We start from the raw sequence: 27104 nt of genomic DNA, 5'->3' as shown, positions 1-27104 counted from the left end.
GCAGGTTAAGTTTGTAACCAGACACCTTCCCAAATTTCCCGGCCTCAAAAGCAATTCCCTTTAGTGCCTCGACTATATCTTCTGAATAGACCGCGATATCGTCGGCGTATGCTGTTATTTTTAGCTCTTGTGGGCCTGATCTAAAGGGTGCAATCTGGGTTTGGGATTGAAGAGCAAACAAAAAAGGTTCCAATGAGAGGGCAAACAAAAGAGGTGATAGGGGACAGCCCTGACGAGTTCCACGTTGGATTGGAAAGTCTGGAGAGGTCAGGTCCCCATAACTAGTGCAAGCCGTTGGGTTGTCATACAATGCCTGTATACTCTGCAAAAATAATCCCCCGAACCCCATTTTGGACAATACGCACCAGAGAAAGTTCCACCCCACTCGGTCAAAAGCCTTCTCAGCATCTAATAGAATCATACCGAGTGGGGTGGATTCGGTCTCTGCTACTTCAAATGCCGTGATGGCCATATTAATGTGTACTGTAGTATCTCTCCCAGTTATGAACCTGTGTTGCTGTGGATTAATAATTTGGGGCATAATAGGGGCTAATCTTAGTGCTAAGATTTTTGCAAATATTTTTGCGTCCGTATTTATCAAAGAGATAGGACGATATGACCCTCTCTCCTCCTTCGGCTTGTCTTTTTTCAGGAAGAATATTATTTTCGCCCTATTCCAAGATTTGGGAGCTTTTCCATTTGAGCCTACTGATTGGATAACCTTCAGCAATAAATATTCTAACTCCTCTAAGCACGCTCTGTATATCTCCAAAGGTATTGTGTCTTCCCCTGCCGCTTTTCCTACAGGTAGAAGAGCAATGGCCTGATGTAATTCTGCCATAGTTATATCGTCAGAGAGTGAGTCCAACTCTAGAATGGTCTGAGTGTTTATTGAATGCTCTTCAACGTATTCCTGTATATCATCCAGATTAGACTCAATTTCTGGGGTATATAATGTTCTATAAAAGTCCGCGAATTGTTCTAATATATCTAGGGGCTGATTGTAGATCTTGTTACCAGCCCCCCGAATATTTGTAATCGTGGAGTTTGCTCTATCCTCAGCAACTTTATAGGCTAAAATGTTTCCAATTTTGTCCCCCCCCTCGTATTGTGCTATTTTAAACTTATGTATATTAGCGCTACTTTTCTGTATAAACTTAGTCTTAACTTCGCTTTTTAATAAACCAAGTTTAAGGCCGATTTCTGTGGACGTTGGTGAGTTTAATCGAAGCGCTGAGGCCAGTAGCTCTTCTTGGGTGATTATTTTTGAAATCAGCAAGTCGTTTTGCTTTTTGCGTTCCAAATTTTGTCTAATCACATAAGCCTGAGTGAAACCCCTGATGCTTGCTTTGCAAGCATCCCATACCATACAAAGTGTGGCTGAATTTATGTTAATATCTATAAATTCTGTAAGGTGTGATTTTAACTGCGTCATATAGAGTATATCTGAGATTAAATGTCTGGGAAAGGAGAATGGTCTGGGGAAGCCTTGATATGTGCTGTTGTTAATATCAGCATTATTGCATTATGATCAGAAGAGATTCGGGGGCATAAGACCATGGCGCTAACCTTCAATAAATTGTCACTTATTAGTGCCATATTCAATCTTGAACAGAGTTTGTGAGGCGCGGAGTAATAAGTATACCCTGGTGTTTTTGGGTATAAATGCCGCCAGGCATCTTTGATATTGTGGATACGGCATAGGTCAAGAATGGACGACCTGGTTTTGTGCATCCTTTGATAGCTACTAGACCTAGTTGTATCTATTCTGTAATCCATGATACAATTAAAATCCCCCATGATGATAAGTTCTCCCTCCCAATCCAAAAGTTTAATATTCAATTGATCAAAAAGAGTAGGCTCATCTGTGTTGGAGCCGTAAACCACGCATAGGACATATTTAAGGTTCTCATAACTAATCTGCGCTACTGCCCATCTGCCACCCTTGCAATAGGAGGTTTGTATTATTTCAGCCCTAAATGGCCTGTCTTTGAGAATAGCAGCCCCTCTTGTGGAGTAAGTACTCGACTCATCCCTCACCATGAGCTGACAGGTAAACGCCGTCACCTCCAGCTGCGTCAACATCCTCTCAATCCTCCGCAAGACTTTCACATGGATCCCCCCATAGTCAAGAAAGACAGTCACTCACGCACTCATCACCAGCAGACTGGACTATGGAAACGCACTCTACGCCGGCATCAACAAGTCCCTACTCCATAAACTCCAGATGATACAGAACACCGTCAACAGACTCGTCCTCGACATCCCCCAGCACAAACACATCAGCCTTCACCTACGTAGGCTCACCTTCAAAATCCGAAACCCAGGCCTACAAATGTCTGCACAAAACCGAACCCGAAAACCACAACGACAGAATCAACTTCCTTGTACCCAAAAGGAACCTCCAATCTTCCAACCTCGCACTGGCCGAAACCCTGCACATCCACAGAGCCGGAGCAGGCGGAAGATCTTTCTCCCACATCGCGGCCAAAATATGGAATAGGGAATACCATACAAAATGGGAATACCAGGTTCTTTATTGCATGTTGTTCCTGATCCCGAGCCTAATAATGGTTTCTTTACCGCTGACATTTACCACCTTCTTTGAGTAGATTGTAAATAGTAGCAGCAAGGCAGTGCTGGAGGATAGCATTGCCCACAACACTGTGATGCCATAGGGAGTGTGTGGTTTGAGCTGAACCTATTTGTGCTGCCTTTATCTGAAAACATCCACAGTTTGATCAGGTGCAAATTTCCATCTGGTAAAACCAAGCCGGAACTCAGATTGATGGGTTTGAGAAACACCAGTCTGATTGTACACAAGGGGAGTGGGGGCACACTGCCTCTCATTCCAGCACAGTTGACCGCATTGCAATCTGGTAAATTTGCTTTCTTCAAAGTTGCTGTAGTTTTTCACCAAAGTTAGTGCAGGTAGTGCTTTTATCTCTAGAAACATATTTCTGAGTTTAGCCCTTCATCAGTAGAGAGCAGAAAAAGGAGAGGGCAGAGAAAAGTCATCTGGGGTTGCTCAGATTTTGCCTATGCCTTCACAAGTCACAGAACCACTCCACAGGCACACAGGTGCCTCCCAGGTGAACTTGTTGGCTCAAGGGAGTGTTTTTTAACACAATGGGGGAGGGAGAACACTGCCTCTCATTCCAGCACAGTTCACCCAATTGCATTTTGGTAAATGCAGTACCCTTACTTCAAAATTGCCGTAAAATTTAAAGATCTTATTCCAAGTTTCTCCATTTTTGGTGCATGAATAACAGAAGATCATAATCAATTCTGGTGTACTTGCAGCAAATATTAGCATTACACTTTACGGACCCTGGAATGGGTAATACCATCCAAACTGGGAGTACCAGGTCCTTTTTTGCTTGTCTTTCCTGATGCCAGGCCTAATAACGATCTCTTAATCACTGACATTTACCACCTTATTTTAGGAGGTGGTAAATAGTAGTTGGAGGGAGTGCTCCGGTTCGAGCAGAAGAGTTGCTGCAGTGCTAGAGGATGGCGTTGCCCCAACACTGTTATGCTTGAAGGAATGGGTGGACTGAGCTGAAGCTATGTGTGCTGCTCTTGTCTGCAAACATCCACAGTTTGATCAGGTACAAATTTGCATCCGGTAAAGCCATGTCCGAAATGGGATTACTGGGTCGTCTGTATGCAGTTTCCTGGAGCTGGGTCCCCACCCCCAGAGAGATACCAAATCTATAGATGGTTTACAGTCTTCCAGCCATCCATTTAAATATTTCTGGAACATAATCTGAATTAGAAAGGGCAATTTGAATCCAGAATGTATCGTTGTAAGGGCATTTTACTTTTCATTTCCTATCCTTGTCTCTTCTTTTCTTTTCGCTGATTTGTGCTGTTAGATGGCTTCTTTCCTTGGGCTAACTGTTAACTGGTTTATCGCATTTCAGTGTTTTACACAGCAGAGAAGAGGAATATTCCTCCAAGAAGAAATTATCGGGCCAACAGCATATGAAGAAAAGGAAAAAAGATCATGCACGAGTGAGGTCTCCATCTATAAACATCGCTGCATGCACATCGGCACGGAGCAGGCCACTGCATTGTCTTCATAGGAGAAAACTATACAAGCTTTACTCTTCATGTCCTTCTAATACACAGGTGACGTAACATGTTTTTCTTAAATGACAAAAATAGCATCTGAATTTCTTCATTGTCTAGTTTTCTGATTTTCCCAAAGCATGTCCGTCTTAGTGCTCGAAATATTAATTTAACATTAACTCCACATGGCTCCTTAGATTTGCCTGATCTTGTATTTACATGTGTTAAGATTATTCTGTTTTCAATAAGTTTAGAAGTGGTAAGGTTTGACAAATGTTTTTATCTGACTACTGACAGCTTATGCTATTGCAAGATATTATATCAGAATGCAACACACAAAACACAAATAAGATACAGTACTGATAGCTACTTCTAACTTCAGATTCCGCACATATCCCCATAATGGCAGACTAGATTCATGAGATTTTTCAGCATCGCTCCCAAGCCACCCAAGCATGCTGATGTCAGTTCCTTTCTTAGCTTGCCTTTGTATGTGGATCTCTAGCTAGCTCCTAACTTTTGTTGTCGGTTTATAATTTTTTTCTAGAATTAATTCTCCAGTAAGCAAGGGATCATGTCACTTCCTAAAACTACAGGGTTTAAACACTGTTAGAACTGTCTCAAGCAGATGTCTGTGACAGATTCCCAACAAGGTGTGTCTTTGGTGTTTGGGTCTGGGCCACGACTCAAGTTGCATAAGAAGTTTGTCCTTATGTACCCGAAGGCTATCTGGGATCGCAAAATCAAGCTGTATGTTGCCAAACACAGCAAGAAGTCACTTAAGACCCACTCCTGCTCAAAGTTGTTGTCATGGACCTGTTCCTGCTTTTGTGACCACCCATTTACCAGGTCATCATATTCTGGTAGGACACAGTCAATCAATCAGGGGTTTGTAAAGTGTGCTACTCACTTGTGAGGGTCTCAAGGCGCTGGGGGGGGGGGGGGCAGCTTCGGATCAGTCGAAGAGCCAGGGCTTGAGGTCCTTCCTGAACGTGTGCTGGGTCGAGGAACGTCTGATGTTCACAGGGAGCTTGTTCCAGGTCTTGGCTGTGATGTAGGAGAAGGCTCTCCCGCCTGTTCTGTTTCTGCGGATGCAGGGGGACCTCTGCCAGGGCAAGGTCGGTGGAGCAAAGGTTCCTCTTGAGTAGGATATTCTCTCGTTGAGGTATTTGGGTCCGATGTTGTAGAGGGATTTGTAGGCATGGGTGAGGAGTTTGAAGGTGACCCTCTTCTGGACGGGGAACCAGTGGAGGCCTCGTAGGTGATGGGTCATGTGTTTGTGACACAGTGTCCCAAGGATGTCTGGCTGCTGCGTTCTGAATGGCTTGGAGTTTGTGTAGACGGGTTCTGTTGATACCGGCATAGTGCGTTGCCGTAGTCCAGTCTGCTGGTTATGAGCATGTGAGTGACGGTCCTTGTGCAGTTGTGGGGATCCACTTGAACGTCTTGCGGAGGATGTGCAGCCAGTTGAAAGTGGAGGAGGCAACGGCGTTGATCTGACGGTTCATGGAGAGGGAGGAGTCGAGTATGATGCCGAGGTTTTGTTCATGGTCTGTAGGGGTGGGTGGATTCCTGAGCGCGGCGGGCCACCATATGTTGTCCCAGGCTGAGGTGCAGGGTCCAAGGATGAGGACTTTTCTGAGTTGAGTTTCAAACAGCTGTCCTTCATCCAGGCTGCCACGTTCTTCATTCCTTCCTGGAAACAGATTCTGGTGTCTTCGGCATTCTTTGTGAGTGAGAGGATGAGCTGGGTGTCGTCGGCGTAGGATACAATGCTGTCTGACGATGAGAGCGAGGGGAGCCATGTAGATGTTGAAGAGCGTGGGGCTGAGCGATGATCCTTGGGGTACTCCGCAATTTATATCGGTGGGATAGGAGGGAAGGGGAGGGAGGCTGATCCTCTGTGTTCGGCCGGAGAGAAAGGATTGGATCCAGTAGGGGGCGGCTCCTTGTATCCCTGCATCGTGAAGTCTGGCTGCGAGCGTGCGGTGTGAAACTGTGTCAAAGACGGTGGAGAGGTCTAGGAGTTTGAGGGCTGCAGTGTGTCCCTGGTCGACTAGCATGCAGATGTCGTCAGTAGCGGCGAGGAGGATGTTCTTGGTGCCGTGGTTGCGGCGGAATCCAGACTGGGAGGTGTCCAGGATGGAGTTCTCTTCGGTGAAGGTGGTCATTTGGGCGTTTACGAGTCTCTCAGTGACTTTGGCCGCAAAGGGGAGGAGAGAGGTGGGTCGGTAGTTTTTCAGGTCTGTTGGATCTGCCGTCAGTTCGTTGAGGAGGTTTTTAACCTCCGCCCGCTTCCAGTCGTCTGGGAAGATGCCAGACAAGAAGGAGGCACTGATGGTCCATCCTAGTTCGGGGGAGATGGAGGTGGCCCTGTGGAAAATGTGCGGTGCGCAGGGGTCCGTAGGGGCTCCTGAGTGGGTGTCGCGGTGATGTGTTTGATGGTGGCTGGGTTCCTGGTCATGATGAATGGCTTATCTGGGGCGTAGGGGGGGAGGGTTGTGTCTGGTGTTTGTACGCTGAAGTTGTCGTAGAGGACCTTGATCTTCAGGTGGAAGTAGGTGCTGAGCTTGTCACAGAGTTCCTGGGAAGGTGTGATGTCAATGGCTTCGCTGAACTGCTGTATGACATTGAGCAGTTCCGTGGCGTTGGTCGTGTTGCTCTGCATCTTGTCTCTTATGAAGGTCCGTTTGGTGTCTCTTATGCGCTGGTAGAATTCCTTCAGGGCGCTCCTGTGGTTGTTCCGTGCTTCCATGGTTTTATGGTTTCGCCAGGTTTCCTTTAGGCATCTGCAGGAGCGTCTGGCTTTGTGTAGTTCTGAGGTGAACCAGGCGGCCTTCAGAGGACGTTGTTTGGTGGGGTGGCGGAGGGGTGCAAGCTTGTCAGTGCAGCAGGAGATCCTGCGGTGAAAGTCTATGTCTGCGGAGTTGGTGTCAGTAGTGGTGCTGGGGAGGTCTTGGAGGAGGGTGGTGTTGATGTGTTCCTCTGTGACCTTGCTCCAGTTTCTTTGTGACTGGCGCGGGGCGGGTTTGGGTGCGGAGGTGGTTCTGAAGGTGAAATGGATGCAGTGGCGGTCCGTCCAGGGGTACTGAGTGGTGTGGCTGAGGCGGAAGTTTGTCCCTTAAGCGAAGATTGGGTCGAAAGTGTGTCCGGCTTTGTGAGTGGGCGTGTTGACCAGCTGCTACAGACCGAGGTTGTCGAGGAGAGTGGTGGAGTCGGGGTCGTCGCTGTTGTCGAGGTGGAAGTTCAGGTCCCCGAGTAATATGTAGTCATTGGAGGTGATGGCGTGGGGTGCGGCAAGCTCGGTGATGGTAGTTGCGGAGTGGGTGCGTTGTCCCGGCGGTCCATAGATGAAGGTGCCGCGTAGTGTGGTCCTGGGGCTATTCTGGATCTGGAAGTGGAGGTGCTCTGTGTTGGAGTGGGGGTCGCTCGTGCTGGATGTGGGGAGTCAGAGGGGGGTCTTGTGTGCGATGGCGAGTCTTCCTCCTGGGCGGTGGGGGGGCGGTCCTTCCTCTTGATCTTGTAGCTGTCGGGGATGGCCATGGCAATGTCGGGCCGGAGGTGGCGTTAGTTCAGAGTTCAGGTTTCCGTGAAGAAGGCAACGTCGGGCGAGAGGGTGTCGATCAGGTCCCATATTTCTACGGCGTGTCGGTGCAGGGAGCGCACGTTGAGGAGAATGCATGTCATGGTTACGGTGGTGCGTGCATCTTGCGGGCCGTCGGTGGTTGTGGTGGTATGGTCGATGGTGAAGGATCTGCAGCAGAGTCTGCACAAGAACTGTCCATAGGTGGTGTTGGGCGAGGATCTCCCGCAGTCGGTGTGTCTTCCAGGGTTGAGTGCATAGAGTACGGCAGCATTGTAACGGCGGGGTCCCAGAGATCCAGGGTTCCTGACACTGGCCGTGGTCGGGTTGCGGATGGGTGCATATGGGCTTGCCTTAGGCACGCCTGGGGCACGACTGCGCAGCTGCCGCCATTAAGAAGGGGAGGGTCGATCAGCTGGGAGGCGGGATGGGCAGGGGTGGGGGCCGCAGGTACAGAGCTGCAGTAGAAACGAGCAGGGAGAAGGCTCGTAAGCAGTAAGAGACTGAAATAGCAAGCAGTGGAGACACAACAAATGCGCAGCAGTCAAGAAACCATTAATAAACGAAATAGCCCACAGAGAATAAAATTAGAATTATACTCAGCAGCGGTGAACTGGCACGCAGGTGGCTCGAACCCCTCTTAGGAGGAGGAAAGGAGGCTTCAGCGGCAGAGAAATTGGCACGGAGCTGCTGGGGAGAGACTGTGTCCTCAACCAGAGTCAAGTCCAAAAAGAAACATAAGAAGTACAAGCAGGTCTCGTCCCAACCTTGCCACTCTCCTTCTGCGAAGTCACAAAGATATCAAGTTGCTCCTTGGTCTTGCTTCCAGTCCCTTGCTGAGAAGCCAGTTCTACTGCTGATCCAAATGCACCCTGAATTCCAGGGGCTATTGAGATGCCACAACAGATTGAGGCATGAAAGGAAGCCTTGCTGTGAATCTTTGGCAACTTGCTAAATCTTTCTGGCATGCCTTCAGGACCCTTGGATCCATGAATGTCTCCTGTCAGTTTATTGCCGGCGGGCCACCCTCGCCGCCCTCTGTGCCACCCAAACCCACTTCAGGTTCCACTCCAACTCTGGATCAGACATTACTTTCGGCACCTTGGTCAATGCATGTCACACCGTCGCCAACCTTGGTGCCATTGAGTCTGAAGGAGGATATAGATTCTATTGTCATGTCTAACTCTGAACAGGATCTGCTTCACTGTTCTGGCGAAATCAGTTTTGAAGTGCTGATCCCCAATTCATATGGACTGTGATAAAACAGTACTTTCGCCACCCTCTAATGGTCCCAACAACTCTTTGAATCAGACTCTGACCATAGTCAATTAGGTTTTTGTAATGATTGTGATGATGAGGATGGATTTCCGCCATAAAATGATTATGCCATGTTTTATTTGGACCTATAAGAGGCAGGTGGATTGGACATTTGCCATGAGACAGTGCTGGAAGCTCCCCTTGGCCCTTAATTGGAAGAGGTGAATGGCTGAATCCAGGACTTATTTACCATCTGTTGAGGTAAAAACAAGTATCCTCACTGAAGTCTTACAGCCTGGGCAGGCCTCAACTAAGCCCTTACTGCCATTCTAGAAGCCATAACTGACACCATCATAGTTACGTTTGCTAAACTTTGTTTCTGACCACCTGTGAGCAGACAGGTACCACAGTGCTACAGACTGGCTCTGGATGACCCTGCCTTCTTGATGAATCACTCTACTTCTGGAAGCCTTGTAGATAAAACATGTACTAGCAGGGTTAATCCCAGTTATTTATCTACAACACCTCCACCCCAGACAGTCAAAATGAATGGAGGTATTTAGAAAGCTGATGTTCGCATCAGGTAGCCTTGCCAGTCATTGCCAGCTCCTTTCTAGGAAGGTGCTTCCATGCACAGTGCGACATGGTCTCAGAGATCTTGACGGAAGTCCCAGAAGAATTACGTGCCAACTTGCTGCAAACTATTGGGGATGGCCAAGGCGCAGCCATAAATGCTATTTGATCAGGAATAAATACCAGTGATTGCTTAGGCAGAGAAGTCAGGACTAGAGTGTTGCTCCAAAACCAGGCATGGACGATATCCACAGACTTATCAAGTGATGGTTAGGGTCACTCAATGATCGACCCTTTGATGCTTCACATCTTTTAGGCGTGAAGGCCAACTCTGCACTAGTGTGCTTCAAAAAGATTAGACCCACAGCATGCTCTCGGTCTCTCCAGACCCTCCAGGCAATATCCCCAACAGTTTTTCCCCATTTGTGGCATTACTCAGGGCTTTGCTTAAAGGCAGTGCCAAGGCCCATCACTCAGGCAACAGACACCACAGTCTTAACACAGTTGTGGATCTAGCAGACAACGTCGAGGCCCCTGGACAATGAACTACCCAATCCTCCGCCCCTCCAGCAGCAGCCACCAAGCTGCTTTAGTTTGCCCATAGCAGCACATACTACTCTGTTTGAGGCAAAAATCACCTGTTTTCTCCAGGGATGGCAGGCCATAACATCCTGCCACCCCTGCAAATAGTGGGCTTCGCCCTGCCATTCCGTTTCAACCCATTGCATTGTCTACCCACAACAGATAAGATATCAGAGGACGACTTGTGCATCTTATTGCTTGACATTCAGGCACTTTTGCAAAAAGAACCACAGAGAGAATCCCAGCCTCAAAAAATCGGAACTAGATGTTACTCCCGCTTTTACCTGGTGCCAAAGAAGAGCAGAGGCTTTTGTCCTATTTTACATCGCCAGCCTCTCTGTTTCTTTCTACAGAAGGATAATTTTAGGATGCTCACACTGGTCCAATGTTCTATCTGCCCTGGATCCTGGAGACTGGATAGTAGCGTTGGACCTGCAGGATGCCTATTTCCATGTACCCATCCTGTAGGCCCACAGGTGCTACTTGGCTTCAAGGTGTGACAGGAGCATTTTCAGTTAGCTGTGCTCTCCTTCGACCTCACCAGTGCCCCTAGGGTTGTGGTGGTTGCAGCATACCTTTGGAGGATGGGCATACAGTCTTTCTTTACCTTGACGAATGAAGGGGGACTCGCCACAGTCAGCGGTGGATGCCCTCCGGACATAAACTAACCCCCTGATGTTGTTGGGGCTGACTATCTTCATGCCAAAGTCACACCTGAGTTCTTTGTGGAAGCTCCCTTTCATTGGAGCTATCCTGTATACCACAGACCACTCTCCCTACTTTACTCAGAGTTGTGGCTACGGTAGCATCACTGCTGGACTGGGTAGGTTATCTGGGAGAGGTGGACATAAGAGAACTCAGGTCTCTGGCGGAAGCTCATCTTCACATCAACCTGTGTTGAATTGCAAGCCATTTAATTGCTATTATAAGCCTTCATGCCATCAATCAAGAAGAGGCTGCTTTAGTCTTCACAGACAACACCACTGACATCTGGTATTGCATTAAACAGGATGAAGTAGGGTCCTGGGCCCTGTGCCAGGAGGCCCAGCGCCTCAGGAACTATCTGAATTGTCAGGACCTTTTACTGATCGTGCACCACCTGCCGGGATCTTTAAATACTAGGTCAGACGAACTCAGCCAACGATGCATTGCTAATCACAAGTGGCAGTTACACATGAAGGTGGCACGGGACATCTTCCAGCAATGGAGAAAGCCCCGAGTGGCACTCTTTGCCACGACAAGAATGCCCGATGTCCGCACTTTCGAGCACTGAAGTTCCCAAGAAGGTTCTGTCTTTAAGATTCATTCTGTTTAGAGTGGAGCAAGATTCTCCTATTTTGGTTTCCCCTACTGCCTCCCCTGTCTCTACTTCTGAAGATGATTAAAAACAACCCGGCCCAACTCATCCTTGTGTTTTTGCACTGGGCAGGAGAGGGTAGTACCTGGAAATTCATGGCTTGAGCATCTTTCCTCCGATCAGGCCACTGCCTTGGGAAGATAGTCTGTTGCAGGGCAGGGTCACGCACCTGCCCACCCCAGTCTACACCTTTAAGGATGTAGATTGAGTGGTGGCAGTTGACCGCATTTGATCTACCTCGTGAAATAGTGGATCGTAGACTAAATCTGTTTATGCTGGGACAAGTTTATGGCTTGGTATGCCTTCTGTAATTTGGACCTGTTGCAGGCAAAACTATCATATATATTACTGTTTGTTTTCTCTTTGACCCAGCAAGGACTTGCAGTGGGCATTGTTAAAGGTTATTTGTCTTCCTTTTCCACCTTTTTGTGTTTACCTTAATCAACCATCTTTGTTCAAAACACCATTTGTGATTTGATTTCTCAATGGCGTGACATTTATTTTACCTTTTGTTTTTATTTGCGAGCTGATTACTAGCTCTCCTGTGTTTTTATCTTCCTTACTTACCCTCTCCTGCTGTGTTATACCCGCTGGACTCCCCGTTCCACCGCGAGCTGAGTAGAGCTTGATTGATGTGGAGGGAGCCCATTGGGTGAGACACTTCCTGGTGACTCTGCACTTCCGGTCGGAGGAGGTGAGCAGTCTAGCGCTCCTACTTCACTCACTTTAAAGCCGGACACAGAGTGTGACGCGCGCTGGATGCGCTGAGGCATACTACCTGACGGTGACATTTATTTTACCTTTTGTTTTTATTTGCGAGCTGATTAACAGCTCTCCTGTGTTTTTATCTTCCTTACTTACCCTCTCCTGCTGTGTTATCCACGCTGGACTCCCCCGTTCCACCGCGAGCTGAGTAGAGCTCGATTGATGTGGAGAGAGCCCATTGGGTGAGACACTTCCTGGTGACTCTTCACTTCCGGTCGGAGGAGGTGAGCGGTCTAGCGCTCCTACCTCACTTACTTTAAAACCCGATGCAGACGACAACACGCAGCGGACGCACTCAGCGGGCGTGCCGGCGGCGTGCCGAAGGCGCGCCAAAGGCAAGCCCGTCTGCGCCCGTCCGTGTCAGACCGGGACCAGGGGTCAGCCCCCCTGTTAGATGCCCCTCCAACTGGGTCTACTCCCCTGATAAGTTGATTTCCTTACGTGGCCAGGAGCTCTCTGCTAAGCACCTTCTAACTCCACATGAGTGCCCTACCTTATTGCAGGACTCCCATTCTTCCCCTATCATCACCACCCTAATGCCTGAACCTGATTTGGATCCTAATGCTTTACAAATAAACTCTCCTTCTGGTTGTCCAGGCACTGGGCAGGATTGTCTCTCTATTTGGTATCTAAACACTCGTTCGCTGGTTAAACACCAAGAAGAGATTTTTTACCTCTTAGAAACAATTAAACCTGATATACTTTTGTTGTCGGAAACATGGCTTACACTAGAGTCTATCCCCGATATCCTAGCTGCCGTTCCTGACAGCTATTACATTCTCCAGGCAAATCGGCCCCAGGGGAAAACTGGGGGTGTGTTGCTGCCATAATTTCCCACTCTTACAAAGTTAATTCTCTTACCATGTGTCCCATACCGTCGGTGGATTATGTAACTTTTATATTTGAGTCGATTATCTTTCCCCTCACATTTGCCCTTTTTTATCGCCCTCCTGGACAGTCGCCTGGCTTCCTGCACTCTTTTGGCAGTATGGCGGCTGAACTGGCGATCAATCACGCTAGAATTCTTATAATAGGGGATCTCAATTACTGGCCCTATGCCCAGCATGAAAGCGCTTCCTCTAGGGAGTTTACGAACCTGTTAACTGGTCTAAATTTCCTCCAACATAACCATGCTGCTACTCATGTTAAGGGTCATATCTTGGACCAGTTGTGGTCCTTAAATCAGGATGTCCTAAATTTACAGATCTCTCCAGTTGCTTGGTCTGATCATCTTTTTATCTCTTTTATTGTACCTAAAATTCCAGCCATCGAAGCGTGTTCCACTAATTGCCCACTCATTCGTAATTGGGGCAAAATAGACATCCCTTCGCTTTGTCTTTCGCTGGCCACCACAATTCCCTCCCCAGTGGGCGTGTTAGGTTCCCCTTTGGCTGTTCATATCCAGGCTGATAATATTCATACCTGGCTTGCTGACGCCCGGGACACGTTCGCTCCACTAAAAAAGCTCAGGAATAAGCGTCCTCATGATGCCCAGCGCTGGTTTGGCAAGGCCTTAACAGATATGAAGCTTGCCCTTTGACAAATCGAGCGCAAGTGGAGATCGGATTATTGTCCTCTCAAGAAACTTACCTTCTTGGCTGCATTGAAAGAATATAAATCAGCTATTCTTGGAGCAAAAACCAAGTACTTCTCGGAGAAAATCCTTAACTCCTCCAACAAATCGAGGGAGATCTTCACATAGTTGATGAACTTGCCAAGCCTGATCGTATCACGATGACTCCTTCTTTCTCTCAGCACCTTTGTGACTCCCTTAACAATTATTTTGTAGAAAAGATAGCCTTAATTAAAGCAAGCATCCCTGTACCTGACGCAAGATTTGACACAGGCAGCATCCCCAACAATTCTTTTTCATTTTCGAACTTCCCGCCGATTACACGGGAAATGTTTGTATCTCTCCTTAGCAAGGTTCGTTCTGGCTCTCCAACTGATAGTTGCCCTGCTCACATTGCCCGTGAGATTTTCCTCAGTCTCCCGGGGGTGCCTCACTCGTTGCTCAATAACTCTCTGGACTTGGGGGTGGTCCCCAGCGCATTTAAATCCGTTGTTGTTTCACCCATCCTCAAGAAACCTGGGGCAGATTTGGCGATATTGAGAAACTTTCGGCCAATATCCCTGCTCCCTTTTCTGGGCAAACTCTTAGAGGCCCATGTCTCCGGTTGTCTTGGCTCCTTCGTAGAAAGCTCCCAGTTTTTAGATCAACATCAGGCTGGATTTAGACCCCAGCATTCTACAGAATCCGTGATGGTGGCTGTTCATGACGAACTTAGAAAGGGGGCCGATCAAAACATCTCCCAGGCCCTGGTGCTCCTTGATTTGTCGGCGGAGTTTGACACCATTGACCACTCCATCCTTCTTCAACGGGTCGAGCACTCTGGCATCAGGGGCACCCTGCTCAGGTGGCTCACCTCTTTTTTACAAGATCGTAAGCAAGCAGTTCGTCTTGGTCCCTTCAGGTCTGAAGCTAAAAGCCTTACCTGCGGGGTCCCTCAGGGCTCTTCCCTCTCCCCGTTATTGTTTAATCTTTATATCTCTCCCCTTATTTCTAGGCTGCGCGAGAGACCAGGGGTCATCTTCAATTATGCGGATGACCTCCAGCTTATTTTTAACATTGATTCTTCCTCTGCTTCTATTGAGAACTTCCAGTCAACCATGTCATACATTAGTAACTGGATGAATGCGAACCAGCTCAAGTTAAATCCAGGAAAGACCGAGCTTGTGCTTACTGGACCCCCGGGCAACCCCTGGAACTCCAGCTTCTGGCCGCACTCGCTGGTTAGTGCCCCCTGCCCGGTGAGCTTGGTCAAGAGTCTCGGAGTCACCATTAGTGAGGATCTGTCCATGAAATCGCAAATCAAATCTGTGATGTCGGCTTGTTTTTTCCATCTTCGCCGCATCAGAAAGATCAGCAGATTCTTTACTCATGATGCCCTTGTCCAAGTTACGCTGGGTCTAGTTATCTCCCGCATCGACTACGGGAATTCACTGTATATTGGCATTCCTCTTTACCAGTCTCATCAACTCCAGCTTATCCAAAATCAAGCGACCAGACTGGTCTTTCGGCAGCCTAGGACCAGCTCTGTCAAGCCTCTTTTGAGGAGCCTGCACTGGCTCCCGGTGGTCCAGCGCAGCCTCTTCAAGGTGGGCTGCCTGACCTACCAGGCCCTTATTCATCAAGGCCCAGCTTTCATGTCCTCTCGTCTTCACCTATATGTTCCTTCCCGAGTTCTCCGTTCTTCTAGTTCCAATCTGCTGTCCGTTTGTCCTTTCAAGCGGAAAAGGTTCGGGGGACTAAGATTCGCTTTTCAAGCTCCTCATTTTTGGAATTGCTATCCTTCTGATCTTCGCCTTATCCCCTCTTATCACTCATTCAGGAAGGCCTTGAAGACTTAGTTGTTCTCTCAAGCTTTTGTTTGATTATTGATTAAATGTCTCCTCCCCGCAGTTTGATCCTTTGCCTGTCCTAAAGCGCCAAGAAGCCGTTGGTGAACGTGCGCTGTATAAATTCTTTTATCATATCATATCATATCATATCATATCATATCATATCATGGCTTAGTTCATGTGTTTGCTCCTAAATCCTTTGTAATGCCTATGTGTGATCTTAATTTGGTCCTTTCTTTTGCCTTATATGCCAAGGCACAGCTGGCCTCTATATCTCTTGAATCTGAAGATGATCTTTCTCATTGTGATAACTTCAGCGTGTCACCTAAGTGAGCTTTGGGCTCTTTCATACTAGCTGCCATCAACACCTTCTTTCAGGACAAACTGGTGTTTAGGACTAGAGGGGCCTTTCTATCAAAGGAAGTGACTCCTTTTCATGTTGGAGAGTCCATCACACTTCTGGTGTTCTTTGTTCCACCTCACCCCTCTCAGGAGGAGGAGAAACTCCATTGTTTGGACTGCAAAGTGTGCTGACCTTTTACATCGATTATACTAAAGATTAGAAGTTGAACAATCAGCTTATTTTGGGGTTCTCTGGGGCAAAGAAAGGCAAGGAAGTGTGGAAAAAAAACTTTGTCCAAGGGGAGAGTCCTCTTCATTAAAATCTATTATGCACTGGCCAAGAAACAGCCACCAGATAGACTGAGGGCCCATTTCGCCAGGCCAAGGCTGCTATCACTGCACTAGCATACAGAGTGCCTGTCCTGTATATATATATATATATATATATGGGCAAATAACTTAGTCATCAATGCACACATTCACCAAGCATTACTACCTTGATAGCCGGGCCCGACAGGAAGGGCACTTGGGGTTGTTAAGTCCTGCAAAACTTTTTGGTCTCAGTCATTCCACAGGCCCTCCATCTGTGGAGGTACTGCTTTGGTATCTATTCTTAAGGGTAGGTGTGTGTTCCCTAAAAGAATGCTTCAGAAGAACAAATAACTTACCTTTAGTAACTCTCTTTCTGGTGCGTAATGTAACTGCTTATTTATCACCGCCCTCCCACCTCACTGTTCTATGGAATTACCGCTTTTCCATCTAAAAATGTCCCAAATTAAAGATCTACACACTGGCTCAGTTTATTGATTTTTGGTTTCCACGTCCGAGGGCGAGGACACTGTCAAGAAAGAAAATGATATCAGCCTGCTTGGATGGCGGCTCCAGCCATAACTTCCGGGGCAGAACAGAGTCGATGCGCAGCTGCATGATGCCCCCTACGGGCACGTCTTTATTTCTGCACTCGGGTAGAGATCCGGCTTGAGTGCGGACACAAAGATAGTACTAATAAATGCCCTTTGCGAATTCCCAATCTCATAAACTAAGACGTTTAGTCTTAAGTTTAGACCAAACATCTAAGTTTACCTTTGTGAATCGGGCCCCCAATCGGATGTCTGAGGATACTGAAATGGTGAGGAATCTGCAGTTAGATAGTGTCCAAAGCATTACCAAAGGTAGCTAACTAATTCATAGAGGCTTTTGTGGTAAATAAATAAATAATACCCTATTTTTGACTAGACTTATAGCATAACAGATAGCTCAATAAAATAAGAGTCAAGATTCGAGGTAGTAGGAGTTTCTGCAGGTTTATTACAGCATAAGGACAGGATCAGGACAACCTGCATGGGAATAGGACAATAAGGCCCGGCAGCTGCCGGGGCTGGGTCTGGGATGAGCGCGCTCACATTCAATAACAAAACATAGGCATATATACATAGCGCGAACACATAGCATTACATTGCAGTAGGCGTAGCAGTGGGTGGAGCAGAAGGCGTGACGCGTAGCAGTCGCGAGAGATAACAGTAAAAAGAGGTGTAACTGGGAGTATACATAGACATGTGATGCAAACGTAACAGAATATGTCATGAATGGGCGGAAACTTTGGAGGGGGCTACCTAAGGAGCCGGGACCTCTAACCTAATGGTGCGCGAAAACTGGCAATGACGTGTTACTAGGAGAAGCTGGGGGCTATGAACTCTGTGCTAGGAGCAGAGACTAGAGTCTGAAGGGTCGGAGCGACATGTACCTAAACCCTATCTGGTATCTGATGTTTAGGGAACATGTTGATATAAACTAGAAGTCATGAGGGGAAAAGCTAACTTGATTCTAAGACTGGACCATGCATTATTCTACATGTAGTGCGTGATGAAGAATACTAAATGACCATTAAATACAGTATTTCTCTAACGTGGAGTCGAGAAGGCTAGACAATGACGGAAACTATTGATGCAGTTCAGTAGCTTAGGAATGCAGAGGAGGAGGACTGAACTGATAACTGGAACTATAACATACTTTTGGCAGACTCAGAGGCAGAACCAAGCTGCACTGGACACTGCGAGGCAGGAAGTAAGTGAAGGGTCGAGGATACAGGTGGGGGCTGTATCGCTCCTCAGCGAGGCTTTCAGGAGACAGGAGCTGAATCCAGGGTCCGGGCCCTTTTGAGGCCTGGAAACGGGAACTTTAAAATGGAATAACGTGCACACTGAGAAACGTGGCAACATTACTTTACATAGGCCTAATATTCGTAGTATTCACGAGGACTGGAAACTAACATACTAGAGGTGGACACAACTGGAATTGCGTCATTAATCAGGCATGGGGAATAACATATGCATATTGGTCATGCACACATAACATATGATGGATGAAGCGTAGGGACACAGAACATGGCAAAATTTACTTTTCCACATTCCCTCCTTGTCACTACGTTTCCATCAGGAAACATCAATCTTCATGATACCATCTATCATTTCATACAGTACCATTTGCTCGTCCCGAATTGTCTTGGAACGGGATTTAGAACGGGGCTTGGGACTAGGAATACAAGAGGTAGCACACATGCTGCAAATCGCAGGGCCACATTGTATACAGAGGCAGCAGCTAAATATAATCGCTACTGCAATACCTAAAAAGGACAGGACTTTCCATCCCCATGCGGAAATTACATTCCAGAACCAACCGGACCATGTCCAGGTGCTCGGATCTTGGTGTAACAGATGGGCAATTTTATGGAGTCTGGTTATAGCTGAATAAACAGACGGCGCGTTATTTGGAATGAAAATGCAGCAACTAGATCCGAGGACTCTACAGGCCCCGCCCCTATCGGCCAGTATGACGTCAAGGACGAGACGATTCTGGAGCACAACAATTCTCATAAAGGATTGCTCTTCGGTTAAGTTACCTAGAGCGGAGGCAGTCTCATCTACTACTGCTTCAAGGGTTCTTGTTAACCTACGAATTAGCTTACTGTTTACAACTGTGCCTAAATAAGGGAACACACCTTTATCAATATCAATGAATTGCTCTGCAGCAGTTTCAGTATAATCGACAATCGGGAGATTTCTCTTGTGTCTGGTATGTACTAGGAAGGAATTCCTATGATAGTCAGGTGGGGCTAGGAAAACAGGTGGCAGTAGGAAGGCAATGTAACAGGTTCCCTCCCAATCGAGGGGCAGACGGACATATGCAGTTTGACCACAAATAAAATAAGAATGACGTGAAGCTTTGAAAATAGATTTCCCACTGTCACTATACTTGATAACAGTAGTACATTCACTATGTCCTACGTGTACGGAACCATAACTACGGACACATAATTCGCCTTTGACAGGTAGTACTGAAATAGCAGGTAAGTCTGGAGTAGTATCAGACTGAACATTCAGGACCATGAAATTCGACGAATAATTACCTAAATTATATACTTCATTTTCTAGATCTAAACCTGTTCTGTGGGGGAGACCTTGCTTGTCTGGAAAACATGTACTGTTAAGAAAAGACATATCTGTTGAGGATGACGTTAACGTGGACCATGCTCCACACGAACCATTGTGTGAGAATGGATAAGGAAACAGTGGCAGAACTCCTTTCGGTGTCTGGAAAGGGGGGAGTCGACCACACACCCAACAATTAGTGGCATTGCTGGTCTGGTGTGAATAATGTAACATACGGATAAATGTGTTGTTGCGCATAGCGAGGCGGTAAGAATATTCGTGAGGAGGCAGATCACTAAACGTGTGCTCTACTGTAGCATTAGCAGACATATTTACATGAGGAACTGGAAAACACAGGAAAAGTGCGTAGCTGGTGCAGGAAATCATTATGCTGAGAAATAATAGGAAACTCAGAAAAACGATGCATTGAAGTGAACTTCGACTGACTCTCTCACTATGGGGGTCTATTTTATACATGTCAGAAACAATTCAACCGTTTCACCTAGGGGAGGACTTATACAATCAAACTGACTGACTTATTTTACTAGACCTTAATTTGAGCTTATACTCCTGCTGCGGAGTTTTCTCTAACAAGGGAGGGGTTGTAATAATGTCTTGTGCGGGACAGTCCTTTAAAACAATGTTCTGGCAGTCTTTCGAATCCTGGAAAATGTTTTTAGACGCTGGTTTCAATCCTTTGAAAAGTTTTACATGAGAAAGGTGGACCCACCCCTTCCTGCCTTCCAACTTGACGGCAGTTCGGGTGGTCAAGAGGACCTGACGTGGCTCCTTCCAACGTGGTTCCAGCGGACTTGATCTGTCAAAATTTCTGATCATCACAAGGGAGCCTGGAACGATCTCGTGCGGTGCCACCTCGGTATTGTCTGGAAATGCGGCGGCAACCTGTGAACGACATGAGTTGAGGGCAGACATCAAGGAAGCTAGGTAATCTGTCAGCATATTACATGAAACATCGGTAATACTTCGGGGTCTAGGAGTACCCCACATGTTAGGGGGGCGGCCGAATACGACCTCATACGGGGACAGACCTGATCTGGAATGTGCGACCATACGCATATAAAATAAAGCGACTGGCAGAGCTATTAACCAGTCCACACCCTTGTCTTTACAGACTTTTGCAATGCGGATTTTCAGAGTCTGATTATGTCTCTCGACTAGTCCAGCTGCTTCTGGATGGCGTACACAATGAAACTTCCACTGGTACCCTAACAACAGGGAAACGTGCTTCATGAGTTCAGATGAGAATGGCTGGCCGTTATCAGAATATACGACTCTAGGGAGTCCGTATCTAGGGAAAAATTCACGAACCAACTGCTTGGCAGTGGTCGCGGCTGTGTAATCTGGGACTGGATATGCTTCTGTCCACCTGGACAAAGCGCATACAACTACAAGGACATACTTGAAACCTCGACATCGCTCCATCTGAATATAATCCATCTGGAGGACCTCAAAAGGGTGGTCAGGGGGCTGGAAACCACCTTGTTCCACCGGGACACTTTTACCTGGATTAAACTGACAACATATCATACAGGTACGGACTTTCTGCTTGGCTGCAGCTCGTAAATGCTTGTTGAACCAAATACTCTGGATACTGTCTAACATAGCTTTTTCTCCTAAATGTGCTGGACTATGTGCGGTATTGATAATGACTTGAACCATAGAATCGGGGAGAAACCATGTGGCTCTACCCTTCGTTAACCATCCTTGATCTGTCTGGACCCCTCCTTGTTCAGACCATTTCTTGATTTCATCGGGAGTAGCATGTAACTGTATATCTATGACATCTTGTGTAGGGTCCTTAACTGTCATGCATGTAATCGGATCTGGAGTATGTGTCATATTAACTGGAATGTCTGGAGTCTGTGCTGTGAGCTTGGCTGTGCGGTCTGCTAGATCATTACCTTGGGAAATAATGTCAGTGACTTTCGTATGTGCTTTGCATTTCATGATAGCAATAGATGTCGGTAAATGTATGGCATCTAACAGGGCTTGAATAAGGAGACCATGCTGAATCTTGGTTCCATGAGAAGTCATGAAACCTCTCTCCTGCCAGAGCACTCCGAAGTCGTGTACAACTCCGAATGCGTAACGTGAATCTGTGTAAACATTAACTTTCAGGTTCTTGGCATGTATACAGGCTTGTGTCAGAGCGACTAGCTCTGCTGCTTGAGAGGACAGGGTGTCAATACGGTGTGTTTTGATAACTTCAGTGTCAGTAGTCACTGCATACGCGGCGACTAGTTCTCCTGTACTAGTTCTCATACATGAACCATCTACATAAAGTGTCAGGTCGGGATCTGATAACGGAATATCTGTCAGGTCTTGTCTTGGCTTTGTCGTAATGTTAACTACTTCCACACAATCATGTGGGTCTGGATTTGAATTAACTGATGGTAACAGTGTAGCGGGATTCAGAACGTTGCAGCGTCTGATTTCTATGTGTGGCTGGAACAGTGTCAATTCATAACCTGTTAAACGTGCAATTGTCAAGTGCTGAGTTTGTGTTCGGTTTAAAAGAACTTCTACTGAATGTGGGACTTGTACTGTCAGGGAGTGTCCTAAAACTATGGAATCACTTTGTCTGATAGCTAGTGCTGTGGCTGCCACTGACTTGAGGCACGCAGGCAATGCCTGGGCGACTGGATCTAATGTGCTAGAAAAATAAGCACAGGGCTTGTATTGTCCTGCTTGATCTTGTGTGAGAACAGATAATGCTGTACCTTCCCGTTCAGTAACGAAAAGTGTAAAAGGCTTACTGTAGTTCGGTGTAGCTAGAACCGGAGCTTGACATAGGGCTTTCTTTAACTCGTTAAAACTAAGTGTATGGTCAGATGTCCAAGGGAGGACAGTCGATACGGCTGCCTCCTGTGTCGTTAACTGTATCAGTGGCTTGGCTAGAAATGCATACTGGGGAATCCATTGTCTACAATAAGAAGTAAGGCCGATAAAGGCACGTACCTCCTTCTGGGTTCTGGGCTGGGGAAGACTCGCTATTAACTGGATACGGTCTGGTGTCAACTGCCTACCCCTCTTGGACAGCAAGTGTCCTAAGTATACCACTTGCTGGACACAGAATTGAAGCTTCGAAGGTGACACTTTGTGCCCCATCTCGGCTAGAAAATACAGAACTGTAAGTGATGCTCGCTCGCAAGCACGTTCAGAACGGGCTGTGATCAGTAGATCATCGACATACTGGAGCAGGGCAGTGTCAGTTGGCATGTGAATGTTGTCTAGCTGTCTCTTGAGTGCTTGACTGTAAATACTAGGACTTTCCGTGAAACCTTGAGGAGCGCGTGTGAACATATAGCTCCTTCCATTTAAACAAAATCCGAAAAGAAACTGGCTGTCTGGATGAATTGGAACACTAAAAAATGCATTCTTGAGGTCTATGACAGTGAAAAACATGGCTTCGGAATCAATGGCTGTTAACAGGGATGAAATATCTGGAACAACTGGGTACTGAGGAATAATACATTTATTAAGCTCTCGTAAATCAATCACTAATCGATATACTGGGGGTGCATTCGGATCAGTACGTTTCATGACTGGAATGATCGGAGAATTACATACATTGGAGTCAGTTTCTACAACTACTCCTTGAGCCATGAGCTCGTCAATAATTTTGGATAAGGCTGCTACAGCCTCAGGTGGCAATCTGTACTGTCTGATTCGGGGTAACACTACACCTGGTTTGAGAGTCACACGATGGGGTGTGATTTGCATGTAACCTACATCAGTTGGACCTTGCGCCCATAAATGCTGTGGAACATTAGACAATCTTGAATCAAAATCTCGTAACACATAGTGACCCTTAAAGTCACGTAGGAACAGACGTATTCCCTCTGGGGAACAGCAAATAACTGCACCTAACTCTTTCAGTGTCTTAATACCTAATAGATTTTCTGGACATGACTTAGTAAGTAACAGATCAGTAGTGCGGGACAATGGACCTACTTCTAGAGTAACTGGCTTAGATATTTCATTAACTATTGGCTTTCCTGAAAATCCAAGGGAAACATTTCTTGAGCCTGAGAGCGGAGCCCCTGGAACTTCGGCGTGACTTATTGTGGTCCTACTTGCCCCTGTATCGATCAAAAACTTTCTGTCTTTCCCTAATACTTGACTGTGAACATAGGGACCTTCTTGGTCTACAGGTATCTCGATGAGAGGCAAGCCTACCTCCCTCTCTAGGCTGTTTCATGAATATGACTGATACTCTGGATACTCGGACTGTGCATACTGGTACATCTGTGATGTGACATGCTGTGTTGCAGCAATGGGCTGCGGTACTGTAACTGTCTGTGGTGCATTCTGTGACTGAGGAGTCTGTGAAACTTGTTCTTGTCTCGGCGGACGTGGTCTTTCTTTAGTCTTACCAGTAGCTATGTTGTGTTTCAGAACTGCACACTCGTTTATAAAATGACCTGGCTGTTTACAATAATTGCAGTTCCCTTTAACGGGAGCTGCAGGATGACTGGCTTGATTCGGACCCCTCTTCTGACTGTCTTGAGGAACAGATTGTGCAACTAGCACTTTCATTTTCGTGTCTTTCATACGTTTTCTCTCGTGTTCTTGCTCTTCCCTGATTCTATTCTGGTGATACTGGAGCATCTGGAGCATCTGGGACGGAGTATTTGCTTGCCAGGTGCTTTCGACTTTCAAAACTCGATTTTTAATTTGTGGACTTGAATTCTCGACTAATTTAGTGACGAAAAGATGAGGGTATGACTCACTACTTGTCTTGAGACCACTGTTGATACTGAAACATTTTTCAAATCTAGAATAAAAATCACTAATATCCTCGTCTTGTTTCTGTTTACAGGCTGAGATTGCATCCCAGTCTTCTTTCCTAGTTGTCAATAATCTGGGTAAAACTTGAATCAATAATTCTGGTAAATCTTTACATTTATCTCCAAGACCGGTACCTGGTACTCGTGCCTTGTCCTCAGCTTCTAGAGCTGCCCAATCGATCTTTTTCTCTCCCACCTCCCATTCCTTTTCCTTTAACTTTTCATACACCCCTGCGGGTAACAGGACCTTTAACATTTTAATGATATCTGGGTAAGTGTATTCTCCCATACGGAGCATGTCTTTTAATTCTCTATGGAACCCTGCTGGATCTTTGTCATGACAGGGAATTAATTTCTTCATTTCAAGAAGTTCCATCTTTGAAATCGGAGTGTATACAAACACTCGTTGCATTACGCCACCCGCCCCTTGGACTGGGTGGACTTCTCGTAACGGATTCTGTCTGTCTATGTAGAATGGCTTATTTTCTGGGGGTGAGACATGAACAAAATGCGGGTTCAGAAACGTTCTATATTTGTGGCGCTGTTCTAGAATGACACTAACTAAATCAGTACCTAGACCTCTCCATCTATACTGGAGTAACTCGTTCAGAATATCATGCAACGGACCTGGATCAGAATGTTGACCCTCATACAAAGTAATGAGGTGCTGGATCATATACATTCCCACCAGTCGTTGCTCGGCTGGGGGCAATTTCAGAAACATTTGTGCCACTATTTCGTCTGGAAAAGTGGTAGAATCAGTAATCCATCGGACTGCTGATCGGGCTAGTTCTTGTTCATGCATAGTACTTAGTTCACTATAACCGACTCGTGATTTCAGAATGTGATCGGTAGCTTGAAATACTTGTTCTAGGGAACCTTGTTCTGGTGCTAGATGTTGAAAAATAGACTTGGGTTCTAGACGTAAATGGCGATCTGGAAATCTGGATTTTCCTACATACGCTATTCTGGCGGGATTCTCGTCTTCCTCTTCAGGATCAGAGATACTTTCTTTCTCGCTTACTTGTGCTGCTTTACGCTGGTCGTGTAACCTTATTATTTCTTTACGAATTTTCTTGTACATACTCTCCATGGCACTGACGGTCTTGTGCTTACCCTCGGCTATATTATCACTCCACCTTGTCAGGATTCTCATTTCGGCGGGATCTTTAGACGGGTAATCTTGTTCTCTTATTAAACAATTGATCAGGAACTTTAATATCATGAGCTGAATCTCGGCTTTCCTTTGAGACATAATCTCGCCAATACTTTCTGGATCATCCCCTGTACGGATGAAACGATATATTCTGTCTAGATCTTCTTTCATATTCGGTAAGGTGACTAGATACTCGGTCACTCTCCTTACACGTAAGGAATATAAAACCATAGTATATTCGCCTGGAACTGGATCATAGACACATTCGTTAAGGGCTTGTCTGATTTCTGTGACAGACTTATTACTTTTAGGAGTACGCTGTGATGCTTGAGCATGTAATTCGAGTGCTGATAAACGCTTGTGTGGCGGCGGGGTTTGAGGAAGACCTCCCCCTGCGGCCCCTAGACTAGAATCGTCGACTGACATTCTTCGTCCTGGCGGGGTCGGTAATTGTACTTGTATGGCGGACTGGGCCGGGGGAGCTGTTAAGGGCACCCCGGTGTCTGGAGGAGCATGAATTACCTGGTTTACAGGGACTGGCGGAGCGCGGACAGGATTTGCATATTCGGGGACTGTGTCGTCCAGATAGGACGAAATAAAAATATCAGCTGCGGTCGGTTTGTGACGTAGCTTGGTCGGAATTAATGGTGGCGGGAAATTACTGGATGCCTCTGGGGTCGCTTTTGGCACTCCTTCGGCAAGAAGAGGATACATACCCTTAATAAGGGCATGCCTCTGTCTGTCTGACTGTTCGGCTTTGACTTGTTCACCTATCTCGATTAATTCTCTTTCTTGGGCTCGTTCTTGGGATTCTCTACTTAACTCTGACTTTCTGACTTCCTTTTCCGTTCTTTTATGAGCTTCCTTGCGCCATAACTCGATGGCATCTTTCTGTGACTGTCTGGCTTTCTTTTTCCATAATGCTTCTTCTACTCGCATGATACATTCGGCATCCCATGTACCCGATACGGGCCATCTATACTTTTCTTCTAACTGTTTGGTATACTCTACCCATAAATCTAGATACATTATGGCGCTTATGCCATGTTTCTGATACATAAAATGACCTGGACTGTCCCTAGGCGGGACAGGAACTGCTTCCTCTAACAGACCCTTTCTAGTTTTTAACTGACGTAACTTGGAAAAGAGCGGCATTCTAAACTTGAATCGGAACACAATACAATACACGAAAAACAATAACAATTGGGAAAACAATTCAGGCATACCACGACATTGGAAATTCATTAAACAATATCATAACATAACAGTTCGAACAGAATACTACCTGAAAATACTGAAAACAGAAACAGAACAGAATTCTCGAGAACGGAACAGACTAGAGTTACTGGATGCACTGCTGTAACAGTACGGAACATACCGGTCCCATAAAGGAACGCATCAAGACCCGTATCCACCTAGGTGAACACTTCGTTTGTGGGCTTGGGTACCACCAACCCACGGACCAGGAGTCAATTTAGATTGGTCCTGTCTAGATACTACCCCAGCAATGGTACTCACCGGGCAGCACGGAACGGAAGGCCTCGGACGGGACTGGACTACGACGGACTTCGGACTTCGGACTTCAGTTACGGGTGGGCCTCCGGATACCTCGGACCTTGGACTCTCGGCTTGGGCTCTGGTCGGGACTCGCCGCGTTCCTCCACCGTCTCGTTTGGATGCTGGACCGCCTCCTCCGTCTCCTCCGTGGGCCTGAGGGATACTTGGAGCAGAAATATCTGCCAGTGCACGGTATGGTTCCGTCACGACTGCAAAG

General features: G+C 46.6%; 1 protein-coding gene across 8 annotated transcripts in view; it reads left to right on the top strand.

Annotated features, from left to right (window-relative positions):
- The window catches only part of KANSL1L (KAT8 regulatory NSL complex subunit 1 like), a 3925143-nt gene that overhangs the window by 1604888 nt on the left and 2293151 nt on the right, over positions 1 to 27104 (top strand). For all 8 annotated transcript variants that reach the window (XM_078680571.1, XM_078680572.1, XM_078680570.1 and 5 more), the window contains one exon: positions 3927 to 4134. In XM_078680571.1, coding sequence (XP_078536697.1) covers positions 3927 to 4134 — 208 coding nt within the window. The remainder of the gene's footprint in view (positions 1 to 3926; positions 4135 to 27104) is intronic.

This window comes from Lissotriton helveticus, chromosome 3_1 (genome assembly GCF_964261635.1).
Source record: "Lissotriton helveticus chromosome 3_1, aLisHel1.1, whole genome shotgun sequence".
NCBI classification, from domain to species: domain Eukaryota; kingdom Metazoa; phylum Chordata; class Amphibia; order Caudata; family Salamandridae; genus Lissotriton; species Lissotriton helveticus.
The sequence above is the reverse complement of the archived record's forward strand: the minus strand, read 5'-3'. Positions and strand labels throughout refer to the sequence as shown.